Here is a 21,128-nt window from a genome sequence, read left to right on the forward strand (position 1 = left end):
ACAGAGAAACATTGATTGGTTGCCTCTCATAGGCTCCCTGACCAGGCATATCCTCTGACTGGGAATTGAACCTTCAGTTTTTCGGCGTACAGGACAACGCTCTAACCTACTGGGCCTCATCGGCCAGGGCAAGGTGCCTTTTCAATTGCCAGTTGGAGGCAGTTGGCAATGTACAAGTCTGGAGCTCAGGGGGAAGGTTTAAGCTGGAGATTTAAATTGCAGAGTCATAAACATATGGATAATATTCACAGCCATGAGTCTGAATAAGATCACTGAGGAGGTGAGTGTAGGAGGAGCAGAGATGTCCAAAGACTCACTGGGTGTTAGCAGCATTTAGAGGTCAGGGATATGAAGAAAAACCACCAAAAGAGACTGGCAAAGATCCAAGATGGGTGATTCGTGCCATCTTTCATTGTTCTACTTTTTGTCATATTTGCTCTTGTACTTTCTTTTCCTGTATTTCCCAAGGTCATGCATGCGTCTGTCCCAGGTATGTAGGTAATGTTCTATACTTGGCTCTTGAACAACATGGGTTTGAAATGTGTATGTATGTCCACTTATGTGCAGAGGGTTTTTTTGGGGTTTTTTTTTTTTTCTTCAGTAAATGTAGTCAGTTTTTCCTATTCTTGGGTTTCGCATGTGCGGATTCAAACAACTGCAGATGGAAAACAGTATTTTTGATCCATGATTGGAGATCCATGGATGTAAAGGGCTAACTATACATTGTTCTGCACCATTTTGTTTGTGTTTTATTAACTTTTAAGATTTAAGATTTATTTAGAGAGAGGGGATGGGAGGGAGAAAGAGAGGGAGAGAAACATCTATGTATGGTTGCCTTTCACGCACCCCAACTAGGGACCTGGCCTGCAACCCAGGCATGTGCCCTGACTGGGAATTGAACTCATGACGCTGTGGTTCTCAGGCTGGTGCTCAATCCATTGAGTCATACCAGCCAGGGCTGATAGATGTATTTTTGAACCCCTTCCCTACACATCTAATGCACATCTTCTCTTGTCACTTGTCAGTAATTCTTTTGAGTGCAAGATTTTTCTATCCCTTCTCAAATCTTTTCAGAGAAAGATAAAATTCAAGTATGTTTATTTTTTTTCTGTTTAATAATTGTATTACTTAATTCTGTACACTGTTTTTCGAGTTAACCTTTTTGGTACTTGTCTGTAGAAAAGCAGCACTATTGAGGTGAGGGTTTTTTACTTTTTCAAATTTGCCTAAAAGGTGGTTGGTACGTGGGGAGTCACAATAAAATTCAAAGAGTGTTTTGAATAAAGTGTCCCAGCCTATCTGGTAATGGATGATTGTGTCTTTCTGCTATGTAGTGTTTTGGGACCATCAGTTGAACCTGCTCCTCCTGAGGGGGAAGAGAATGAAGAGGTAGAAGAGAAGGAGAAAGAAGAAAAGGAAGAAGATACTCCAGATAATGCCACACACTCCCTTGATCCTGAAGGTAGCTATATGCCTTTTTTGGAATAGTAGATTGTTCTAAGTCCTTTTAATGTGAACATACAGACAGTAAAATTCTTCTTTTTATCAGGCTATAGATTTGTCATCATTAAATTAAGCATCGTCATTAAGAAATGTGCTAGTAGCCTTAAGACATTTCACCTAATAGGGTGTTCAGAAATTAGTAGCTCATTGGATAGCCCCCTTTGTGCATATTGACTCTTCCTCCTAATCATTTGTTCATATGCATATTTTCTCTTCCACCTTTTGTAATTAAATATTTTTGGGATATATGCCTTGTGGGGTTGGAAATACATTAAATTGTTGGGCATGTGGGTATGGTTTATGTATATCTTCAGAAAGTAGAGTCTGCCATATTTGGTGCTTGTGATGTTTTATAATGTGCAATTTTTGCTTCATTACACATTTTTATCTTCACTTTTAGTGCTTTTATTCTTAATTTTATTTTAAAAAATTTCAGGGAGCAGGGCTTTGATGTGAAGGACCTAACATGACCTTCTTTTGCTAAGGGACCTCATCTGGCATAGTGCATGATATGATACTTAATTTCTTTGGGTTTTATTCCTAGATCCTGCCTCATCACAGCTGGGCTTTGGGGTTCTGGAACTCTCCCAGAGCCAGGATGTTGAGGAACATACTGTGCCATATGAAGTAGACAAAGAGACTTTACAGTCAGCAACCACCAACCCTGGCTATACTAGGCTATGTGATGTGGATGCTAATATTGGTAGGAACCATGTTTTCTGGCATTTGGAGTTGTTTTCCTTCCATGCTAGAGCTATTCTTTCCTCGATAATATTTTGTAGTTAATAGAGGAAGCTATTCCACAGTTGTCTGGCAAATACTTGTCAGTCAATGGCTTGCAGATTAAGGTTTTTTGTAAGTGGGTTATTGGTTATTTTCCTTTTTTGGAAAATATGTATTTTTTCAAATTGGACTTTTTATTAAAATCTTTACTTTTAGAAAAGCTTCCACTACTTTGAAAAATTAAGTATCTCCTTTCTGTCTTCTTCTAAAACATGAAGCAATTAAGCAGGAACAACAGTCCAGTGAAGATGGCTCCAGGGCAGAACAGCCCAGCGAGGATGCCCCTGTGGTGGCACAGCCCAATAAGGACATACATGTGGTAGAAGAGCAAAGTCCACCAACAGCAAGGTAACCCATCCCATGTTCCTTCTAGAAAGTATTTTTGGCTTTTTGCCATAGGGTTATACGCATTTCACTTGTCCAGGAGGAAACATTTTCAGAAATTGTTTATTTCCAGCCCCGCACTCCCTTGCCCCGTTCCGAATATATTTCTGGTCCAGTAGAAACATTGATTATTCATGTATACTCTTTGTGTCCTCATCCTGTCTTTAGGCACATTACAAAGCCATTTTTTTGCTGCTGTAACTATAAGCATGACTGCTTAATCTTTGGTTGCTGCTAGTCTTCTCTGATCTTTGTCTACAGAGGTACTGTGTGTGCAGTACTCTAGCCTCCCTAACGTTATAAGGAGTCACACAAATATTATTGAAAGTTGACTGTTCTGTACTTGAGGAGCACACAGATTGCTTTGGGTCGTCAGGTGTCCTGCATTTGGTAGTCTATGATGTAAATGCAGGGCCATATTATTTTCTGAAATCCTTTAGGCTCTTAACTTGATAGGAATTGGGCAGTATCTCTCTGTTATTCCTGTTGCAATTGTTGTCTCTAAAACAGCATTGCCTCTGGTCAACAGCTCAAGTTTGAATATGGCAGAGGAAAAGTGAGATGCTTCCAGTTTGCGGTGGGGATGACTAAGCATTCAGTATTATCTGTTACTTCCTTCTATGGAAACAGTGGGGAATGTGGTCCTGGGGTCCTGAATACAGTTGATTATCAAGAGTTGACTTCCTAATGCAAAACATTCAGCCTAACTGGGGCTGACTTTTTAGGCTTTTTGTTTAGGAAGTTGCACTCTCGCTAGTTTTGCTATCCTGTTTACTCCCAGGAGTGGTAGCGTAGGTGAACCTCATAAATCTCTGGAAAGGGGATCAACATTGAGTTTCTTACATGTGTTAATATGTAAGACTCCACAAGACTCCATATGTATGGGAGTGAAGTCTTGGTTTGAGTTTAGACTGAGTACCTCAAATGGAAAAAGGTCAACAAAAGATAACGTGTGTGGTGCTCTTGTAGAGGTTAATTCACAGCCAGGTCCTTGACTTGGAAGATCATTGATAGAACTGGCATTGTTGTGGTCTGGATCAGAATCCTTCATGCATGAACAGATAATAGCATATGTAACAAAAAATCCCTATATCACTTTATCAGTAAGCTTGTGTAGCACAGCAGTGAGCAGGGTTGAAAGAGGTATTGCTGTGTGAGAGACTGAGACAGGTTTTGAAATGGACTAAGAGCTTTGTATCTTTATATAATATCTCACTTCATTTTTAACAAGTAGTTGTGTAGATTAGAGCTACTGAAATTTTTGAAATTATTAAAACAGGAAAAGTTTCTCAGCTCAGAGATTAAAACATTTGAACATAGCAACTTTTCTCCTGGTGATATGACTCTCCTAGGTCAGAGGACATGCCTCCTAGTCCCAAAGTATCCCTATCTGCTGTGGAACCAAAAGAACAAATATCTGGTCGAGAACTTCTGGAAGGTGGACTGCAGATTCAGAAGTCACCAGAGCCTGAGGTTTTGTCAACTCAGGAAGACTTGTTTGACCAGAGCAACAAAACAGGTATAGAGAGTAATTAGTTGTGGCCTTGGACAGGTACTCACTTGGAGTGTTGTGTGGATATGCCAAGGTTTCAGCTTTGATCCCTGGTCAGGGCACATACAAGAATCAACCAATGAATACATAAATTAGTGGAACAACAAATTGATGTTCTTTTCTCTGTCTCTCCCTCCCTTCTTCTCTATCAAATCAATAAATCAATGAAAAAACAAACAAACAAACAAAAAACAGTAATTAGTTGCTATATAGCTCCACTTCTCCAAAGTTACAAACTTCTTATTTCTGTTTTTAGGCTACTGTTAAGTTAGAAGGCACTTAATAAGTATGCAGACTTGGGGCGGGGGTGTGTGTGTCGGGGGGGGGGGTGTGTGTGTGTGTGTTTAATTCTCACCTGAGGATATGTTCACTAATTTAGAGAGAGAGAGAAAAAGAAACATTGATGTGAGAGAAGCATCGATCAGTTGCCTCCTGTATGCACCCCTACAGGGGACTGAACCAGCAGCTTAGGTAATGTGCCCTTACTAGGGATTGAACCTGCAACCTTTTTGTGTATGGGACAATGCTCCAACCAACTGAGCCGTCTGGACTGGGCTGGTATGCAGACTTGTTTGTGATATGGAAGCAAAATATGTTTCTAGCTGATTAATGAGAAGGGCTTTTTGGGAATGATTGCTATTTAACATTTTTTTTTTTTAAATTTTAAATTTATTTATTTTTTCAAATACATTTGTCTCTGCCTACCCCCCACCACTTTCCCTTGCCCCCTCCCTCCTTCCCTCCCTCCCTCAACTCTTCCCCTTTGGTTTTGTCCATGAGTCCTTGCTATATGTTCCTTGACTTTCCCCTTCCCTTCCTTTTCCCCTGCCCCTCCCCCCTTCTTCCCTCTTGTCTCTGTTGGTTTCTTTTCCTTTCAGTGTTGCTGGTCTTATTTTTCTTGCATCTTTGTAGCTATTTAACATTTGAACAATTTTTTTTCTCTTTTGGAAATGTAGGTATTGAGGATTAATAGTTAAAATAGTAAATTTAACAATTATGGAGAGACTAGCTATTTCTGTCATCATAGACCTCCAAATCTTAAAGTTTTTCATATTCACCTGGCCAACCGTGAACTTACTTCCTACTGCAAATAGGAAGTTGTGGTTTAGCAGAAAGAATGTATAACTTAGAAGACTAGAGTGGTATTTTTTTCACATATTGTTAATCCTCACAGTCCTCCGTTCTGTAACCTTACAGAGTCAGGAAGCTTCAATAATAACTAGTGAAATATACATGAAATCCTCAATGTTGTCATAGGTTCTGTGATTTTAAGTGAAACTGTATCATAAAACCAGTTTTACCATAGGCTAATCGATATAAACAAGAATTAAGTTCATAGGATATCTCATCAATATTATAATGAAATAATGAATGAAATGATGTTATTGGAGGACCTGCTGTAATGTGTTGGTTGAAAGGAGAGAGGAAGAGAGGATTCTGTTCCTTTACTAAGCTGTAAATATGTGCAAGGCATTCAGAGGGTCACTAAGGAATCTTTTTTGGTCCTTACTAAAACTAGAAAGTATTTAAAATCCCTTTATATTTGGGATTAATGTAGCTAATCCTCCATCTTTTGCTAAGAAGGGACCAGCAGTAGACTCTTCATAATATAAATCACTACTGGCTGTTCATACATCCTTTTACTAATGTGTTAGCATTTTTTGCCTCCTTTTGAGGAGGCTCAGGTTCTAATCATGAAAATTGCTGCATTCATGTTAATCAGGTGCTATATGCATTATTTTGACTTCCCCCATTTCTATATTATGCCATGAGCTTATTACTTCACCCTAGGTAGACCTTGAAATAAGAATCTTGCTTGCTGTTTTATGATAGAAGCTTCATAAGAAAAAAGAGCAGCCAAGCAGAGGTATCAGGATTCTGGCCTTTTCAAGCTTCAATCATGACAGAAAGGACTAAGGAATTCTTTTTGTCAGTTTGCTATTAACCCATAATTTAGTAAGTACAGGGAGCTTTAATGATCCCTCATGATTTGTGTTAGCATGGCAGTCCATTAATTGTACTACAATTGGAAAACAGTTTCTGCCCTCCTGGAACATGGTTGGAAACATGCCTGTTACTCTTTCTGCAGTACAGAGTGTTTTTTGTTTTTTTGTTTTTTGTCTTTGACAACTCAGTGATGTCAATCTGAGAAGTAAATGCAGCTAGTTTTTTTTTTTCCCCCCTCATAGCTTCTGATGGTTGCTCTACTCCTACAAAGGAAGAAGGTGGGTGTTCTCTGGCTTCCACACCTGCCACCACTCTGCACCTCCTGCACCTCTCTGGTCAGAGGTCCCTTGTTCAGGAGAGCCTTTCTACGTAAGTAGGCCTAAGATAGTTTTGCCAGGGAAACATGTCTGAGGGTCTTAGGCTAGGGTTGAAAGAACTAAAATTGTATACTAGTCCAGCATTCTTTTGAAACCAAGACGTAAACTCTGGGCTTTAGACTTTTGGGGGTAAGAACTTGGTGAATGAAGGTAGGTAGATCTGCTTTCTCATTCTGAAATTTTATAATAGTAGCACAAAAGTTTCACTAGGGAAGAAACTGCCCATTTACTTAGAGATTGTTAGGCATCCAAACAAGCATTCTGCTCTCGTTTGACTAGCAGTTCTTCCCATTAACAGAGGTGAAGGATAGGTTATACTAGAGTGGACAGCAGTTGGATTTCTTTATTTCTGTGGGCAAAGAGGTTTGGTTTTTTAAATAAAAATGTGCATGATCTTTCTAATAGGCAAAAATGGAGTAAATATTTTTTGTTTCAAATCTGCAGATGAGTTATTTTTTAGTCCTTTCTTACCTGCTTTCCAATCATGATGTCCTTGTGTCTGATAATTTACTTTCTCTTATAATCATATGGCCTAATTTTGGATATGTCTGCTGTGAGAAAGAATTATTGCAGTATTATTCATGGCTCTTCCACCAGCCTCAGGTAGTTTTTTAAGAGAAATGCTAAGTATTTGTCTGAATGGCTTAGATATTTTTGCCATTAAAATATAAAAAACAAATGCAAAACTGTGGCTGTGGTAAAATAACCTGTGATTTTCTCTTTATGTAAAGGAATTCCTCAGATCTCGTTGCTCCTTCTCCTGATGCTTTGCGATCTACCCCGTTTATTGTTCCTAGCAGTCCCACAGAGCAAGAAGGAAGAAAAGGTGAGTTTGCTTGATCTGTCCGTTGATCTCAGCTTAGAAGAGGAACAGCACTTCTGCCTTGCATAATAATACTGATTATATGTTATCACACTGTGACCTAAACTGTTCTGTAAGACTCCTGTCTATCTTATCTTTAGGGATGTGGCCTTGTGTAAAGTGCTCTCCTCAGTTCTTAGCTCTTCTAGCACTGATTCTTTTGAGAATTCTATGTTGTTGACTTCTTAAAAAGACTTTTAAGGGAAAATTTTTAGGTATTTAAAGTTAAGCTCAAATGACTTAGTATAGTGAAGAACTGGGTGTATTACTAATGGCCAGTAGTTTCCAGCAACATGTTCACATGTTATTGGTGAGAGAGAACAAAATATTGTTTCTTTCGTTCTTTATAGTTTATTTTTGTCATTATGAAAGGAGTTTTTGTCAAAGAGTGTCTAGGAGCGGGTGGTAGAAATTTTGACTTCATTCACTTCCTCCTCTGAGGACCTAGTTTATTCACAAGAAAGTTTTTCTTTATACTCAATTTATCCCATTATCTCGATCTCTTTTGCTCAGTCCTAGTCTCCTATCCAGTCTTTCAAGATATTTCTAAATTCCTACAAAGCCTTTTCCAGTAAATTCCATGATTTTCTCCCTGTCATACTAATAGTGGTGCAATAGCTTATATTGAATACTTAGTGTATGCCAGGCACTGTTCTTTGTCCTTCTTTTTGATTCTAGGTGCTTCTTTTTGGTTTTTATCATGGAATCTTTACAATAATCTTAAGAAGTAGGGGTTACTTTTATTCCCATTATATAGATGAGGAAATGGTGGCACAGAGAGATCTCTTAACTAATAAGTCATAGAGGCAGGATTTGAACTCAGGCAGTGGCCTCCACAGCTGTTGGGTATATGCCTCCTATGATATTCTACTGTTTTTGCTCTTCAGTGATATAAATATATAAATATATTTAACTGTTTTTCAAGTGTAATTTACCCATGACAAAATTTAATCTTAGACTTTCTTCTGCCACAAAGTTTGTGTCTGGTTGTTTTCTCTTGAAATCAGTTTTAGGTTTCCAAATGGACTGCTTGCTATTCTAAGCGTAACATGATTAGTGATATCTTCAGTAAAAAAATAAAAGTGCATCTCTTCTACAAAAACTCCTGTTAATGTAAGTTACATTTGGTTTATATTCAGAACCATTTCTTCTATCTGTAGTGTGAACATATAAAAATATATTAAAAATGCTTTCTACCTGACTGTAACCGTAATTAATACAGGCACACCTCAGAGATATTGCAGGTTCACTTCCAGACCACTGTAGTAAAGTGAATATTGCAGTAAAGTTTCATAATAAAGCAAGTTGTAGTTTTTTTGCTGGTGGAGGGTTTGCCTTCAATTTGTAAAAATGAAACCCCTGTGAAGCACAATGAAGTGAAGTGCAATAAAATGAAGTATGCCTGTACTTATTGCAGAAAAGTTTGGAAAGCATATAGGAAAGTAATGAGAAGAAAATAAAATTACCTGTGATACCACAATCCAGATATAGCGATAATTAGTATTTGGATATATTTCCTTTCAGAGTATTTTCTGGGTATAAATATAAAGAAGTATCTTTACACATTTGGGATCACGTTATGAATATGATTTGGAGTTCTTTGGTTTTCAAGTAATGTATTATATTTCCCCTTGTCAATTGTATTTTAGATTTAATGTGTTTGTATTTGCTTATTACCCACAACATTTGCTAAATACTTGTACATAACTGTTTGTAGGACTATGCATGCTTTTTGTATTTCTGGTTTTTGCTAAGATTATTAATCTAAAGTCTTTTTATTTGTAGTGCTTAGAACAGCCGATCCTTAATAAATGCTTTGTCATGATGAGAAAGATCAAGGCAGAAATAGTTTGTGAGAGTGGTCTAAAGCAGCGATTTTCAGCCTTTTTCATCTCATCGTGTATATAAACTAATTAGTAAAAATCTGCGAACCACCAAAAAAATATATCTTTTTGCCAATCTGACAAAAAAATAGGTATAATTTTGATTGATTTACTTAAAAGAAAATAGTAATTACTTACCCTTTTTACTCCAAAATGACTTTTTAAAATATCAGGTGCCTCTACTTGTGTATATGGATTTCTCTTTCCAAGAATTAACCAATCAGAAGCAACCTTATTATATGCAGTGTGACCAGTAAGATGCAACTCTGTTATATGACCTCTATATTTACAGTTCAAGACAGGGCATTTGCACGGGATGGCTATTGTTGTGTTGGCTATTGTCATTTTTTTTTTTACTTGACAATCTAAGGAAAAAGAGGTCAGTGCCCCTGACTAAATAGTCCAGTATTGCATGTTTGAAACATTCTTGTGACACACCTGTTGAAAATCACTGGTCTAGAGGAAGCCTGTTCGGCTTACAACTTGACAAGATAGGGGAAAAAGGGTTGATGAATCAAATACCGAGTTAGCTAGGCTGGCTCTGAGGAAGATTCTGGTGGCCTTCAGGTGGGTAATGTACTATGGGAAAACAGGGTTTTGTGCATGTTTCCCTCCTAAGCAATGTCTCAGGATTAGCATCTTGTACTTAATTTTTTGGTAAATTAGTGCTGATTGGCATTGGTAGATGTTTTTTCTTTTTCTTTTCTTTTTTTTTTTTGCCCTGGCACCTTTCTGCACTTTGCCATTGTCAGTGGAAATACAGTGATTTCATAAATATGTAGATATTTATGTAGAGTGGTAAACTGGTCTGTGGCAGAATATATGATGGTTAAATTAGGCACCATTAATCTGGGCTTTCCTATGGCAGAATGTGAAAAACTGAATTGCAATCAGGAAAGAGGATCAGGGGAGCCAAGTGTTTACATTTCTGTGGATGGGTGGTTATCCTCAGATGAACCCCATTTTAATCTGTAACTGACTATTTTGGGAACCTGGGGAAGAAAGTAAGTATTACTAGATTTGTAGGGCCCAGTCTATTAATCTGTCAACTTTTCTGAAAATTAAGTCAGTGTTTTTTAGGCATGGAAATTTCTGTAATGTAATTTTTATTCATGGTATTGGAACATGAGTAGTGTTGATGGGCACTTATTTCTAAATTTGTTTTTCCTGCTTTAAACCAGATGAGCCAGTGGACATGTCAGTGTTATCTGAAGGAGGAAGAGAGTCTTTTCAGAAGAAACTCAAAGGTGATGAATCAGTGGAGATAGAAAACCTCCCTGTGCCCCCTGAGCCCACTATATCACCACAAGCCTCAACACCAGTGTCACAGAGCACACCAGTCTTCACTCCTGGGTCACTTCCTATCCCATCCCAGCCTGAGTTTTCTCATGTGAGTGTTGTAGAAAGATTTTTTCCTCCTAACATTTTTAAAAGAATAACCTTATTGAGGTACAATTTATAAACCATAAAACTTACCCATTTTAAGTGTATAGTGATGTCTTTAGTAAATTTTACAAAGTTGTGTAACTGTCAACACAATCTAGTTTTAGAACATTTCCAGAGTCACCTGACATTTTGGTGTACTTTTAATGTTTAAATTCTGTACTGTGTCTTTAAACTTTTTGAAATGTTACTGCAAAACTAGAAGGAGGCATTCATCATTATTCTACTTTAATACAACTACTTGTCATTTTTGTCTTTCTACATTTTATAAAAATGAAGCTGTTTATAATGAACATATAACTTTCATTTTTTCCAGTTAACATTGTGTCATACTGATTTTTCAGTGTTATATCATTTTCATATTATCCTTTCAAAACTTGCCTAATATTTCTTTGAGTGGATGTACCATAATTTAATTGTTCCTGTGTTGAGGTTATCAGGATGGTTTTTAATTTTCAAATGAGAAGTTAGTTTTCTTCTAAAAGCAAGGAGAAACTAACATCTCAAGTGTATAATTTTATATTTAAATTTTTCTTTACTTTTAAAAAAATTTAATATTTTTTTAGAGAGAGGGGAAAGGAGGGAGAAAGGGAAAGAAACGTCGATGTGTGAGAGACTCATTGATCAGTTGCCTCTCTCATGCCCCCAACTGGAGACCTGGCCCACCATCTAGACATGTGCCCTGATTGGGAATCAAACCAGGCAACCTTTCAGTTCTCGGGATGACACCCAACCCACTGAGCCACACCAGTCATTTGTATAATTTTAAATTTAAATATTTAAAAAGTGAAATTTAAGTTTGATTCATAGTGAATTGAAGGTCTTTAAATCTAGGTGGCCATATAATGTAGGCAGTCTAAATGCCTGTTCTTGTAAGATCTTAAGTGGGGCAATTATTTTAGTGTTATAGGGAGAACTTTCATGCCTTTCAGTTTACAGGTGTTGTAGTGAAAGTTTATATTTAAAAATGAATAACAATTTACCAAAAATGTAGTAAGGAAGAGACAGTAGGAAGAAACAAATTGAATTGCTGTCTGGAGTTTTAAAATTTGTTTGTCTTGCTGAAAACTCCATTTTCTGAAAGTCATTAGAAGTGATTTGGTGGAGTAGTCAATAACAGGACTCTAGAGTCTGAACTTGCTGGACTTACTCCTGGCTCTGCCATTACTATCTTTGTGACCTATTGAAACTGAGCTTGATTTTCCTTATCGAATCAAATGGGGATATTGCACTACTTACTAGTTGTGAAGGTTAAATGACTTGATAAACTATAATGTATAAGCTGTCTAGGATACTGTCTTGCATGTGGTAAACACTCCATAAGGATTAGCCATTGCTGATAGTGAAAGAGTGAAGACAACGTTGCCTTTTTCGATGAAGCAAAAAAAATTTTTTTTTAATGGTCAACCATCATATTGTTTTCTTTAGCTTTTGTTTTTCTATTAACTGTTGTACATGAACATATATAGTTTGAAAGAGTCATTAGAATTTAGGGATGAGCTATAGACAATGATGCATTGCATTGAGAATTTTTCAGAAAAGGTAGCTGATATTAGAGACCAGTTACCAGATGTTTATCAGTAACCAAACAGGCCTTTTAAGGAAATGAAGGTCTTAGCTATGGTATCACTACCTGAGGAAGTGATTTCTGGCCATAAAGGGAAAACTGACTTTTTTGAAGAATAAGGCACTATGGAAGAAATTGCCCCATCGTCAACATTTATCAAAGATCTTCAGAGGCAGATGTAAAACCAGCGATGAAAATTTGAGACAAATGAGTGATGCTAAAACATACTCAAATGTCTCTGGAACCTAAGATGACTATAGTCAAATTTCTTTGGACTCATATTTTAAGATTCCTCTATATGCCTTTTTAAAAAAATCTCTGAACAGTACCTTTACAACATAGTTTTAATGTTTAGAGTTTGATTGTACAGTAAGCATTTGTAAAAGTCAAAAAAGGAGTCAGATAGTTTAAACAAGGTGTCTTCCCATCCCTACATAGAGACAACCACTTTCAGTTATTTAAGCTTTTTCTTGTTATTTACCTATATAAATCTATATTTCATGCTTATATTCCCATACAGTTAAAATTTTTTAAAAACTATTTCTCCATGTTTCCTATGTAATGTTCTAATTTTGTTTAAATCATTATTGAGTTTACATTATTATGAAGTTATTATAAACATTATTCACAGCAAAACCTGTGAAATACTGTGATTATTTTTCCATGTTTGCATAATTTCTTGTTTTCTCTGGAATTGATAATTATCTTTTTTATTTGTTTAAAATTCTATGAACTTCTCGCTAACTCAACTCTAGGCTTTCTACTAATTGTCAAAATCTCCTTTTCAAGATCTTCAGGGGCCTCAAACTTTGTCTTTTTGGAGAAACCTCTTTTGGAGCCTTCTAATTTCTGATCTGTGTTATTGCCCTCTGTGACTGGCGGATAACTGTTGCCTCCCTTCCACTGTTGTCCTCACCTATCTTTGTGTTGGATTCATCTTGGGCTGTATGTCTTCTTGCATGGTTTTTACCTCATTTTGGTGGAGGATATTCTTTAGTAGCATGCTCTCTACTGTCATACATTAGTCATAGTTTGTAGGAGTACAGAATTGTAGGTTGGAAATAATTTTCCTTTAAATTTTTTGAAGGCATTGCTCCACTTTATCAGACTCCCAGTGTTGTTCTTGAGATGTGAGTAGCTAGTCTGATTCTGATCTTTAACATATGAGATTTTTTTTTTTCTTACTGGAATATTGTAGGATTATCTCTTTGTCCTTAGTGTTCTGAAATTTGACTGTTGGCATAGAACTATTTTCATTCATTGTGCTGGGGAAATGGGAAGCCCTGTCAGGGTGGAAACTCAGGTCCTTCAATTCAAGGGCCCAGGGACAAACATTTAATTAGTTAATTTCTTCCCCTTATTTTGTCTTTTTTTTTTTTTTATCTCTGTCTTATTTTGTTCAACTTCCTGGGTGATTTCCTCTACTATCGTTTTTTTTAAAACGACTTTATTAAGATATAATTCATGTACTACATTTTTCACCCCTTTAAAGTGTACAATCCAGTGGCTTTTTAGTATATTCACAAAGTTGTGTAGTTATTCACCACACTTCACTTTGAGAACATTTTTGATCCTCCCTACCCCCTCCCCATGCAAGAGACCGCATGCCCATTGGCAGTCACTCTCATTTCTCCCACCCCTGCTCAACTACTAATCTACTTTGTGTCTCTATAGATTTGCCTATTCTGGACATTTCATATAAGTGGTATTATACAATACATAGTCTTGTGATTCGTATGTTCCATTTAGCATTTCTTCATGGTTCATTCATGTTTGTGGCATTTATTAGAACTTCATTCCTTTTTATTGTGAATTTCTACATTGTATGTATATACCACATCTTATCCATTCATCAGTTGATGGACATTTGGATTGTTTCACCTTTTTGGCTATTGTGAATAATTCTATGCACATTGTGCACAAGTTTTTGTGTGGACATATGTTTTTCTTTTTCTTTTTTTTTAAAGTTTTTCTTGTACCTAGGAGTGTGATCGCTGGGTTCAGCAGTCTCTTAACTTTTCTCTTAGTAATTTTTATTCTCGGGTGTTTAATTTTGAACCCTTTTTTTCTCTGGACTTCCTTTCTCTCTTCTCTTTTCTTTAAAAAGCATTTTATCTAGTTTTATGGGTATATTCATATTCATTTCTCCCTAAGATAGTAATACTACCTTTTGAAAAAACTTTTTGAAAAAATAGTTTTTTCTCTTCCCTGGAATAGTTACTATTTCTTCTAATAGATTTTAGTTAGTTTTGATGTTTGATTTTCACATTAAAGGCTTTCTTCAAGTATCTGCTGATCCTTGATTGTCTCCTTTAAGAGTAAAATACCAGAAGACTGATTAGAAATTCTGACCTGGTAGTTGGTGCTTGTTGTTTCTGGGTTTCACTGTAGTATAATCTGCCAGGCCATTTTTGGGGTCTCCTAATGTCAGTATCTTAATTTGTCTCAACTTGGTCAGGCCCCCCAGAAAAATGTTCAATTTCCTGTCTGTTGGCTGTCATTCTAGAAGTCTGTTGATGGAAGAGGACTGGGGTGTTGAGAGGCAGGTAAAGTGTAAAGTTTCCATTTAGTATATAAATTTTCATTTACTCTCTCTGTTTTCAATGTGGTACTTTCTGATAACTGTGCCTCTTGTCCTCCAGTTCAGGGACTCTTTATTTTACTCTCTCTAGGGCAGGGACAGGTCAGGGAGAGAGGATCAGGGAATTGAACTACTTCTTAAATAAATTTCCAGCCAGTCCTCCTGTTTTTAGCTTCGTCCTTACCACCACTTCCAGAGTTACCTGGCGCTGCTGCCAAGTCCTGAGTCTTTATTTGGGGCATGGTGGTTCTGTCGTGTAATTTGGGTTACTTGTTGGCTTTTTCCACTGCTGGCCGAGGATATTCAGCTCTCACTAGTCTGTTAAATAGATGAATACTCTTCCAAAATTTTGTTGCTGTTGTCTTTTTCTTCTGTTCTCTTTTTCTTGAAAATTCATGCTTTAAAAACACGCCTTCACAATTACTTAGTGGAAATTTGGAAAAGAGTTTAAGTATGTATATTAAATCCACCATTTAAGTTCTATACTTTCTTTCTGTTTCAAACTCCTTACATGTTTTTTTTTTTTCTTTAAGATTTTATTCATTTTTAGAGGGGAAGGAAGGAGAAAGAGAGAGAAACATCAGTGTGTGGTTGCGTCTTGGGCGCCCCCTATTGGGGACCTGGCCCACAACCCAGGCATATACCTTGTCTGGGAATCAAACCAGTGACTCCTTGCTTCACAGGCTGGCAGTTAATCCACTAAGCCACACTAGCCAGAGCTTTCCGTGTTATTTTAATAGCTAACCTTTGAATATCTGTTATTTCTCCTGAACCTTGATTACTGGAGTCCAAATTTACATAATTTTGATGTTGTAAAATTAAATATTTACTTATTTATTTATTAAAGATTTTGTTTGCTTATTTTCAGAGAGAGGGGAAGGGAGGAGAGAGAGGGAGAGAAACTCAATGAGTTGCCCCTTGCAGGCCCCCAACTGGGAACCAGGCTTGCAACCCAGGCATATGCCCTGAGAGGGAATCACTCCATAGATCTTTTGCTTTGCAGGACAACGCCCAACCCACTGAGCCATACCAGTCAGGGCGATAATCATTTTGGAGCGCAGGCCGGTGCTCAGTCCATTGAGCCACACTAGTCAGGGCAGATCTAAGTATTTATAATGAGATAATTACTAATCAAGAGAAAATTGGGATAAAGCTAATCTTTCCTAATATATTTGTTAATTAAAATTAAAATTTTTATTTTTCATGTACCGTTGACAGGTAATATTACATTAGTTTCAGGTGTACAACATAGTGATTAGATATTGACAGAACTTGTGATCACCCCAGTAAGTCCTATATTCATCTGAAATAGTTACTACAATATTGACTAATTCCCTATGCTGTACCTCACATTCCCATGACTATTCTTATAACTGCCAATTTGTACTTCTTGATCTCTTCACCTTTTGACTCATCCTCCTATGCCCCCTCTCATCTGGCGACCATCAGTTTGTTCTCTGTATCTATGAGTTTACTGTCTTGTTTGTCTATTTTGTTCTTTAGATTCCACACATAAATGAAATCATACGGTATTTGTCTTTCTGACTTACTTTACTTAGCATAATACCCTCCAGGGCCATCCATATTGTCACAAATGGCAAAATTTTATTTTTTTATGGCTAATAGGCCATTGTATGTTGGTATGTGTATGTGTGTTGGTATGTGTATGTGTGTATGTATATACACCACATCTTCTTTATCCATTTGTCTATTGATGGACCCTGGTTGCTTCCATATTTTGGCTATTGTAAATAATGTTTCAGTGAACATGAGGGTGCATATATATTTTTGAATTGGTGATTTGGATTTCATTGGATAAATATTGAGAAGTGAATTGCTGGGTCATATGGTAGTTCTTTTTAAAAAATTAAAAAAAATTTTTTTCATTGGTTGGTTTTAGAGAGAGAGAGAGAGAGAGAGAGAGAGAGAGAGAGATGGAGATCGATTTGTTCTTCTGCTTATTTATGCATTCATTAGTTCATTCTTGTATGTGCCCTGACTGGAGATCCAACCCACAAACTTGGCATATGGGGATGATGATAGAACTAACAGCTACTCTGGTCAGGGCCCTTCTAAAATTTTTTTGAGGATGCCCTGAGAAGTGTGGCTCAGTCTTGCAAAGTAGTAGGTCGCCAGTTTGATCCCCGGTTAGAGCACTTGCCTGACTTGTGAGTTTGGTCCCTATGGAGGCACGTATGAATCAATGTTTCTCTCCTTTTTCTCTATCCCTTCTCCTTTCTCTAAAAATGAATTTAAAAAATTTTTCAAAAAAATTTTTTTGAGAAATCTCCGTACTGTTTTCCACAGTAGTTGCACCAATTTACAATCCCACCAACAGTACATGAGGGTTCCTGTTTCTTCACTTCCTCACCAACACTTGTTGTTTGTTGATTTCTTGAAGATAGCCATTCTGACAGGTGTGAGATGATATCTCATTGTGGTTTTAATCTGCATTTCCCTGATAATTAGTGATATTGAGTGTCCTTTCATATATCTATTGGCCATATGTACACATTCCTTTTTGGAGAAATGTGTGTTCAGGTTCTCTGCCCATTTTTTTAATCAGATTGTTGTTTGTGTGTTTCTGTTAAGTTGTATGAGTTTCTTATGTATTTTGAGTATCCATTATCACATATATTGTTGGTAGTTATCTTCTCCCATTTATTAGGTTGTCTTTTTGTTTTGTTGACAGATTCCTTCACTGTGCAAAAGCTTTTTAGTTTGAGGTAGTCCCATTTTATTTTTTCTTTGTTTTTCTTGCCCAAGGAGACATATACAAAAAAAAAAATATTTATAATGTCTTTGCCTGCTTTTGGAATCAGTAATGCTGGCCTCATAAAATAAGCTTGGGAACCTTATTTCCTCTTTCAATTTTTTGGAGTAGTTTGAGAAGAATAGATGGTAATTCTTTGGAAGTTCGGTAAAATTCACCTGTGAAGCCATTCATCCAGGACTTTTGTTGTGAGTTTTTTGGTAACTGATTCAATTTTGTTGGTAGCGATCAGTCTGCTTCAATTTTCTGTTTGTTCTTAATTTAGTCTTAGAAGATTTTATGTGTCTAGGAATTTATCCTTTTCTTCCAAATTGTCCAATTTGATGGCATGTAATTGTTCATAATATTTTCTTGTAATCCTTGTGTTTCTCTGGTGTCAGTAGTCACTTCTCTTATGTTTCTGATTTTATTTAGTTGGGTCCTCTCTCTTTTTTGGTGAGTCTGGTTAAAGGTTTGTCAGTCTTATTTAACTTTACAAAGAACTAGCTCTTGCTTCATTAATCTTTTATATCTTTTTGAACTTTTGTTTTTTCTGCTCTGATCTTTATTATTTCTTTACTCCTACTCACTTTGGTCTTTGTTCTTTTTTCTAACTCCTTAATGTGTAAGGAACTGGATTTTTCTTGTTTCAAGAGGTAGGCCTGTATTGCTCTGAATACACTGCTTTTGCTGTGTTCTATAGATTTTTGGGTCATTGTGTTTTCATTTTTATTTGTCTCAAAGTATCTTTTAATTTCTTCCTTGATCTCATGCTTAACGTAGTCATTGTTTAGTAGCATGTTATTTAATCTCTGTGTTTGTGTATTTTTCAGTTTTCCTCTTGTAATTGAATTCTAGTTTCATACCAGTGTGGTTGGAGATGCTTGATATGATATCAGTCTTATTGAATTTATTGAGATTTGATTTGTGGCCTAACATGTAGTCTATCCTGGAAAATGTTCCATGTGCACTTGAAAAGTATGTGTACTCTGCTGCATTGGTGTGAAATGCTCTGAAAACACCAATTAAATCCGTCTAGTCGAGTGTGTCATTTAAGGATGCTGTTCCCTTGTTGATTTTCTGCCTGGAAGATCTATCCATTGATGTCAATTGGGTGTCAAAGTCCCGTACTATGACTGTATTATGTCGATTTCTCCTTTTATGTCCATCGGTGTTTGCTTTATATATTTAAGTGGTCCTGTGTTGGGTACATTAATGTTTATAAGGGTTATATCCTCTTGTTGGATTTATCCCTTTATCATTATCATGTAATGTCCTTCTTTGTCTCTTATTATAGTCTTTGTTTTAAAGTCTGTTTTGTCTGATTTATTGCTACCCCAGCTTTTTTTTTTCATTTCTATTTGCATGAAATACTTTTTTCCATTCCTTTGCTTTCAGTCTGTGTGTGTCTTTGGATCTGAAATGGGTCTCTTGTGATCAGAATACGTATGGGTCTTGTTTTCTTGTCCATTCTGCCACCCTATGTCTTTTAATTGGCGCACTTAATGCATTTACATTTAAAGTGATTATTGATAGGTAAGTAGTTATTGCTATTTTATTATTCATATTTATATGCTCTTTTTCCTCTCTCCTTGTTAGGGAAATCGCGTTAACATTTCTTGTAATACTGGTTTGTTGGTGGTGAACTTTAGTTTTTTTCTTGTCTCAGAATTTGTCTTTCCTTCAATTCTGAATAGTAGCCTTGCTGGGTAGAATAATCTTGGTTTTAGGTCTTTGCTTTTCATCACTTATTTTGTGCCAGTCTCTTCTTACGTGTAAAGTTTCTGTTTAGAAATCACCTGACAGTCCAATGGGAGTTTTTTTGTATGTAACTAACTGCTTTTCTCTTGCTATTTTTTAAGATTCTCTCTTTGTCATTTTAGTTATGTGTCTTGGTGTGGGCCTCTTTAGGTTCATCTTGTTTGTAACTGCACTTCTTGGACTTGTAAGCCTTTTTTTTTTCTTAAGGTTACGAAAATTTTCAGTCACTATTTCTTCAAATAGGTTTTCAATTCCTTGCTCTTTCGCTTCTCTTTTCCTCCTTCTGGTACCCCCGTGATGCACATGTTGGTGTGCTTGATGGTGTAGGGGCCCCTTATCCTATCCTCTTGTTTTAAAATTCTATTTTTCTTTTTGCTGTTCTGATTGGGTGTTTTCCTCTACCTGATTGGGTGTTTTCTCTACCTTGTTCTCCTGATTGCTGATTCAGCCCTCTGCTTCATGTAATCTGATGTTGATTACTTCTAATATAATCGTCATTTCAGTTATTATATTCTTTGTTTCTAACTGGTTCGTTTTTATGTTTTCCATGTCTTTTTAAGTTCCTCTACTCTTCCCCCATGTTCATTGTTTATAACCAGTGTTTTGAACTCTGGATCTGATAGATTGCTTGTCTTTATTTTGTTTATTTCTTTTTCTGGAGTTTCGTCTTGTTCTTTCCTTTAGGACATGTTTCTTTGAGAACATTTTGGCTGATTGCCTGTGTTTGTTTCTATGTATTAGGTAGATCTGCTATGTCTCCCAGTCTTGGCAGAGTGGACTTAATGTAGTAGGTTATGTGTGGGGCCCAGTGGTGCTGTCTACTTGGCTACTTGAGCTGTGTGCTCTGTGTGTGTCCCTTGTGTGTGTCCCTTGTGTGTGTTGTGTGTTGTAGTTTAGCCTTCACTGTTATTGGCATGTCTGTGGGTGAAGTTCTTTCTCAGGCTAACTGATGTGAGTGGTGGCTGTAACTGCAGTGGATAAGCTGTTTTGTAGGGGATGATCCCTCAGAGCAGGGCTCACGTTAGGGAGCTCTGGTGCCAGCCAACCCTGTCCTTGGGGTGTTTCATCTGTGGAGCTTTTTGGGTGGTGCTGTGGTGTGGTCTGAAGCTGGCCACTTGGTGTGTTGGTCCTGGTGCCCTTGGGAAGGACTCTGGTGCAGGCCAAGGTCAGTGGCCACTTATGCTGGGATTGGGAAGCATGGTAGGAGCTACAGATTGATCTGCCGTTGGTCCCATTTGTGCTGCACTTGGGACCCTTTGGTAGACACCACAATGTGAGCTGATGTCAGCCACCACTTGTGCTGGGTTTGTGGCTGCGTAGTTGCAGCTATGTTCCAAGCCAAGGCTGGCCAGCACTTGTGCCTGGCTTGGGCCACCTGATGCAAGTTACAGGTGACTGTTTGTTCTTTGGAAGGGGAGGGCACTTGGCAAGAGGTACAGGGCATGCCAAAGCTCGCTGTTGCTTGTTTAGTGTTTGTGGACCTTTGAGAGATTTTGGGTAACTCTGTGCACAAGTTGAGGCAAGCTTCTCCTGTGGAGGAGCTGCTGGAAGCTGCTGTGCGTTGTGTGGCTTGGGGTCTCAGGGAGTCTCCATAGGGCAAATAGTGTCACCAGTAAATGGAGAGCTCAGACTTTGTGTCCACCCGCCTCTGCACGGTGGGCAGGAGTTGAGTTTCACAAAGGAACGATGGCACCTGCTGTCACCTCCCTCCCAGGAGAGAGCTGCCCCAGTTG

General features: G+C 37.3%; 2 protein-coding genes across 5 annotated transcripts in view; one reads left to right on the forward strand and one right to left on the reverse strand.

The window, feature by feature from the left end:
* Positions 1-21,128, forward strand: part of TP53BP1 (tumor protein p53 binding protein 1) — a 68,768-nt gene that overhangs the window by 3,963 nt on the left and 43,677 nt on the right. For all 4 annotated transcript variants that reach the window (XM_054565507.1, XM_054565509.1, XM_054565508.1 and 1 more), the window contains exons 5-11: positions 1,335-1,462; positions 2,048-2,206; positions 2,505-2,634; positions 4,023-4,189; positions 6,412-6,538; positions 7,278-7,372; positions 10,473-10,681. In XM_054565507.1, coding sequence (XP_054421482.1) covers positions 1,335-1,462; positions 2,048-2,206; positions 2,505-2,634; positions 4,023-4,189; positions 6,412-6,538; positions 7,278-7,372; positions 10,473-10,681 — 1,015 coding nt within the window. The remainder of the gene's footprint in view (positions 1-1,334; positions 1,463-2,047; positions 2,207-2,504; positions 2,635-4,022; positions 4,190-6,411; positions 6,539-7,277; positions 7,373-10,472; positions 10,682-21,128) is intronic.
* The window catches only part of ADAL (adenosine deaminase like), a 119,216-nt gene continuing 111,756 nt past the window's right edge, over positions 13,669-21,128 (reverse strand). Inside the window, exon 12 of the mRNA XM_054565517.1 lies at positions 13,669-13,684. The gene's annotated coding sequence lies outside the window, so the exon portion shown is untranslated. The remainder of the gene's footprint in view (positions 13,685-21,128) is intronic.

Source organism: Pteronotus mesoamericanus, unplaced genomic scaffold, assembly GCF_021234165.1.
Source record: "Pteronotus mesoamericanus isolate MK-2021 breed Mesoamerican mustached bat unplaced genomic scaffold, CSHL_Meso_final contig_164, whole genome shotgun sequence".
Classification (NCBI taxonomy): Eukaryota; Metazoa; Chordata; class Mammalia; order Chiroptera; family Mormoopidae; genus Pteronotus; species Pteronotus mesoamericanus.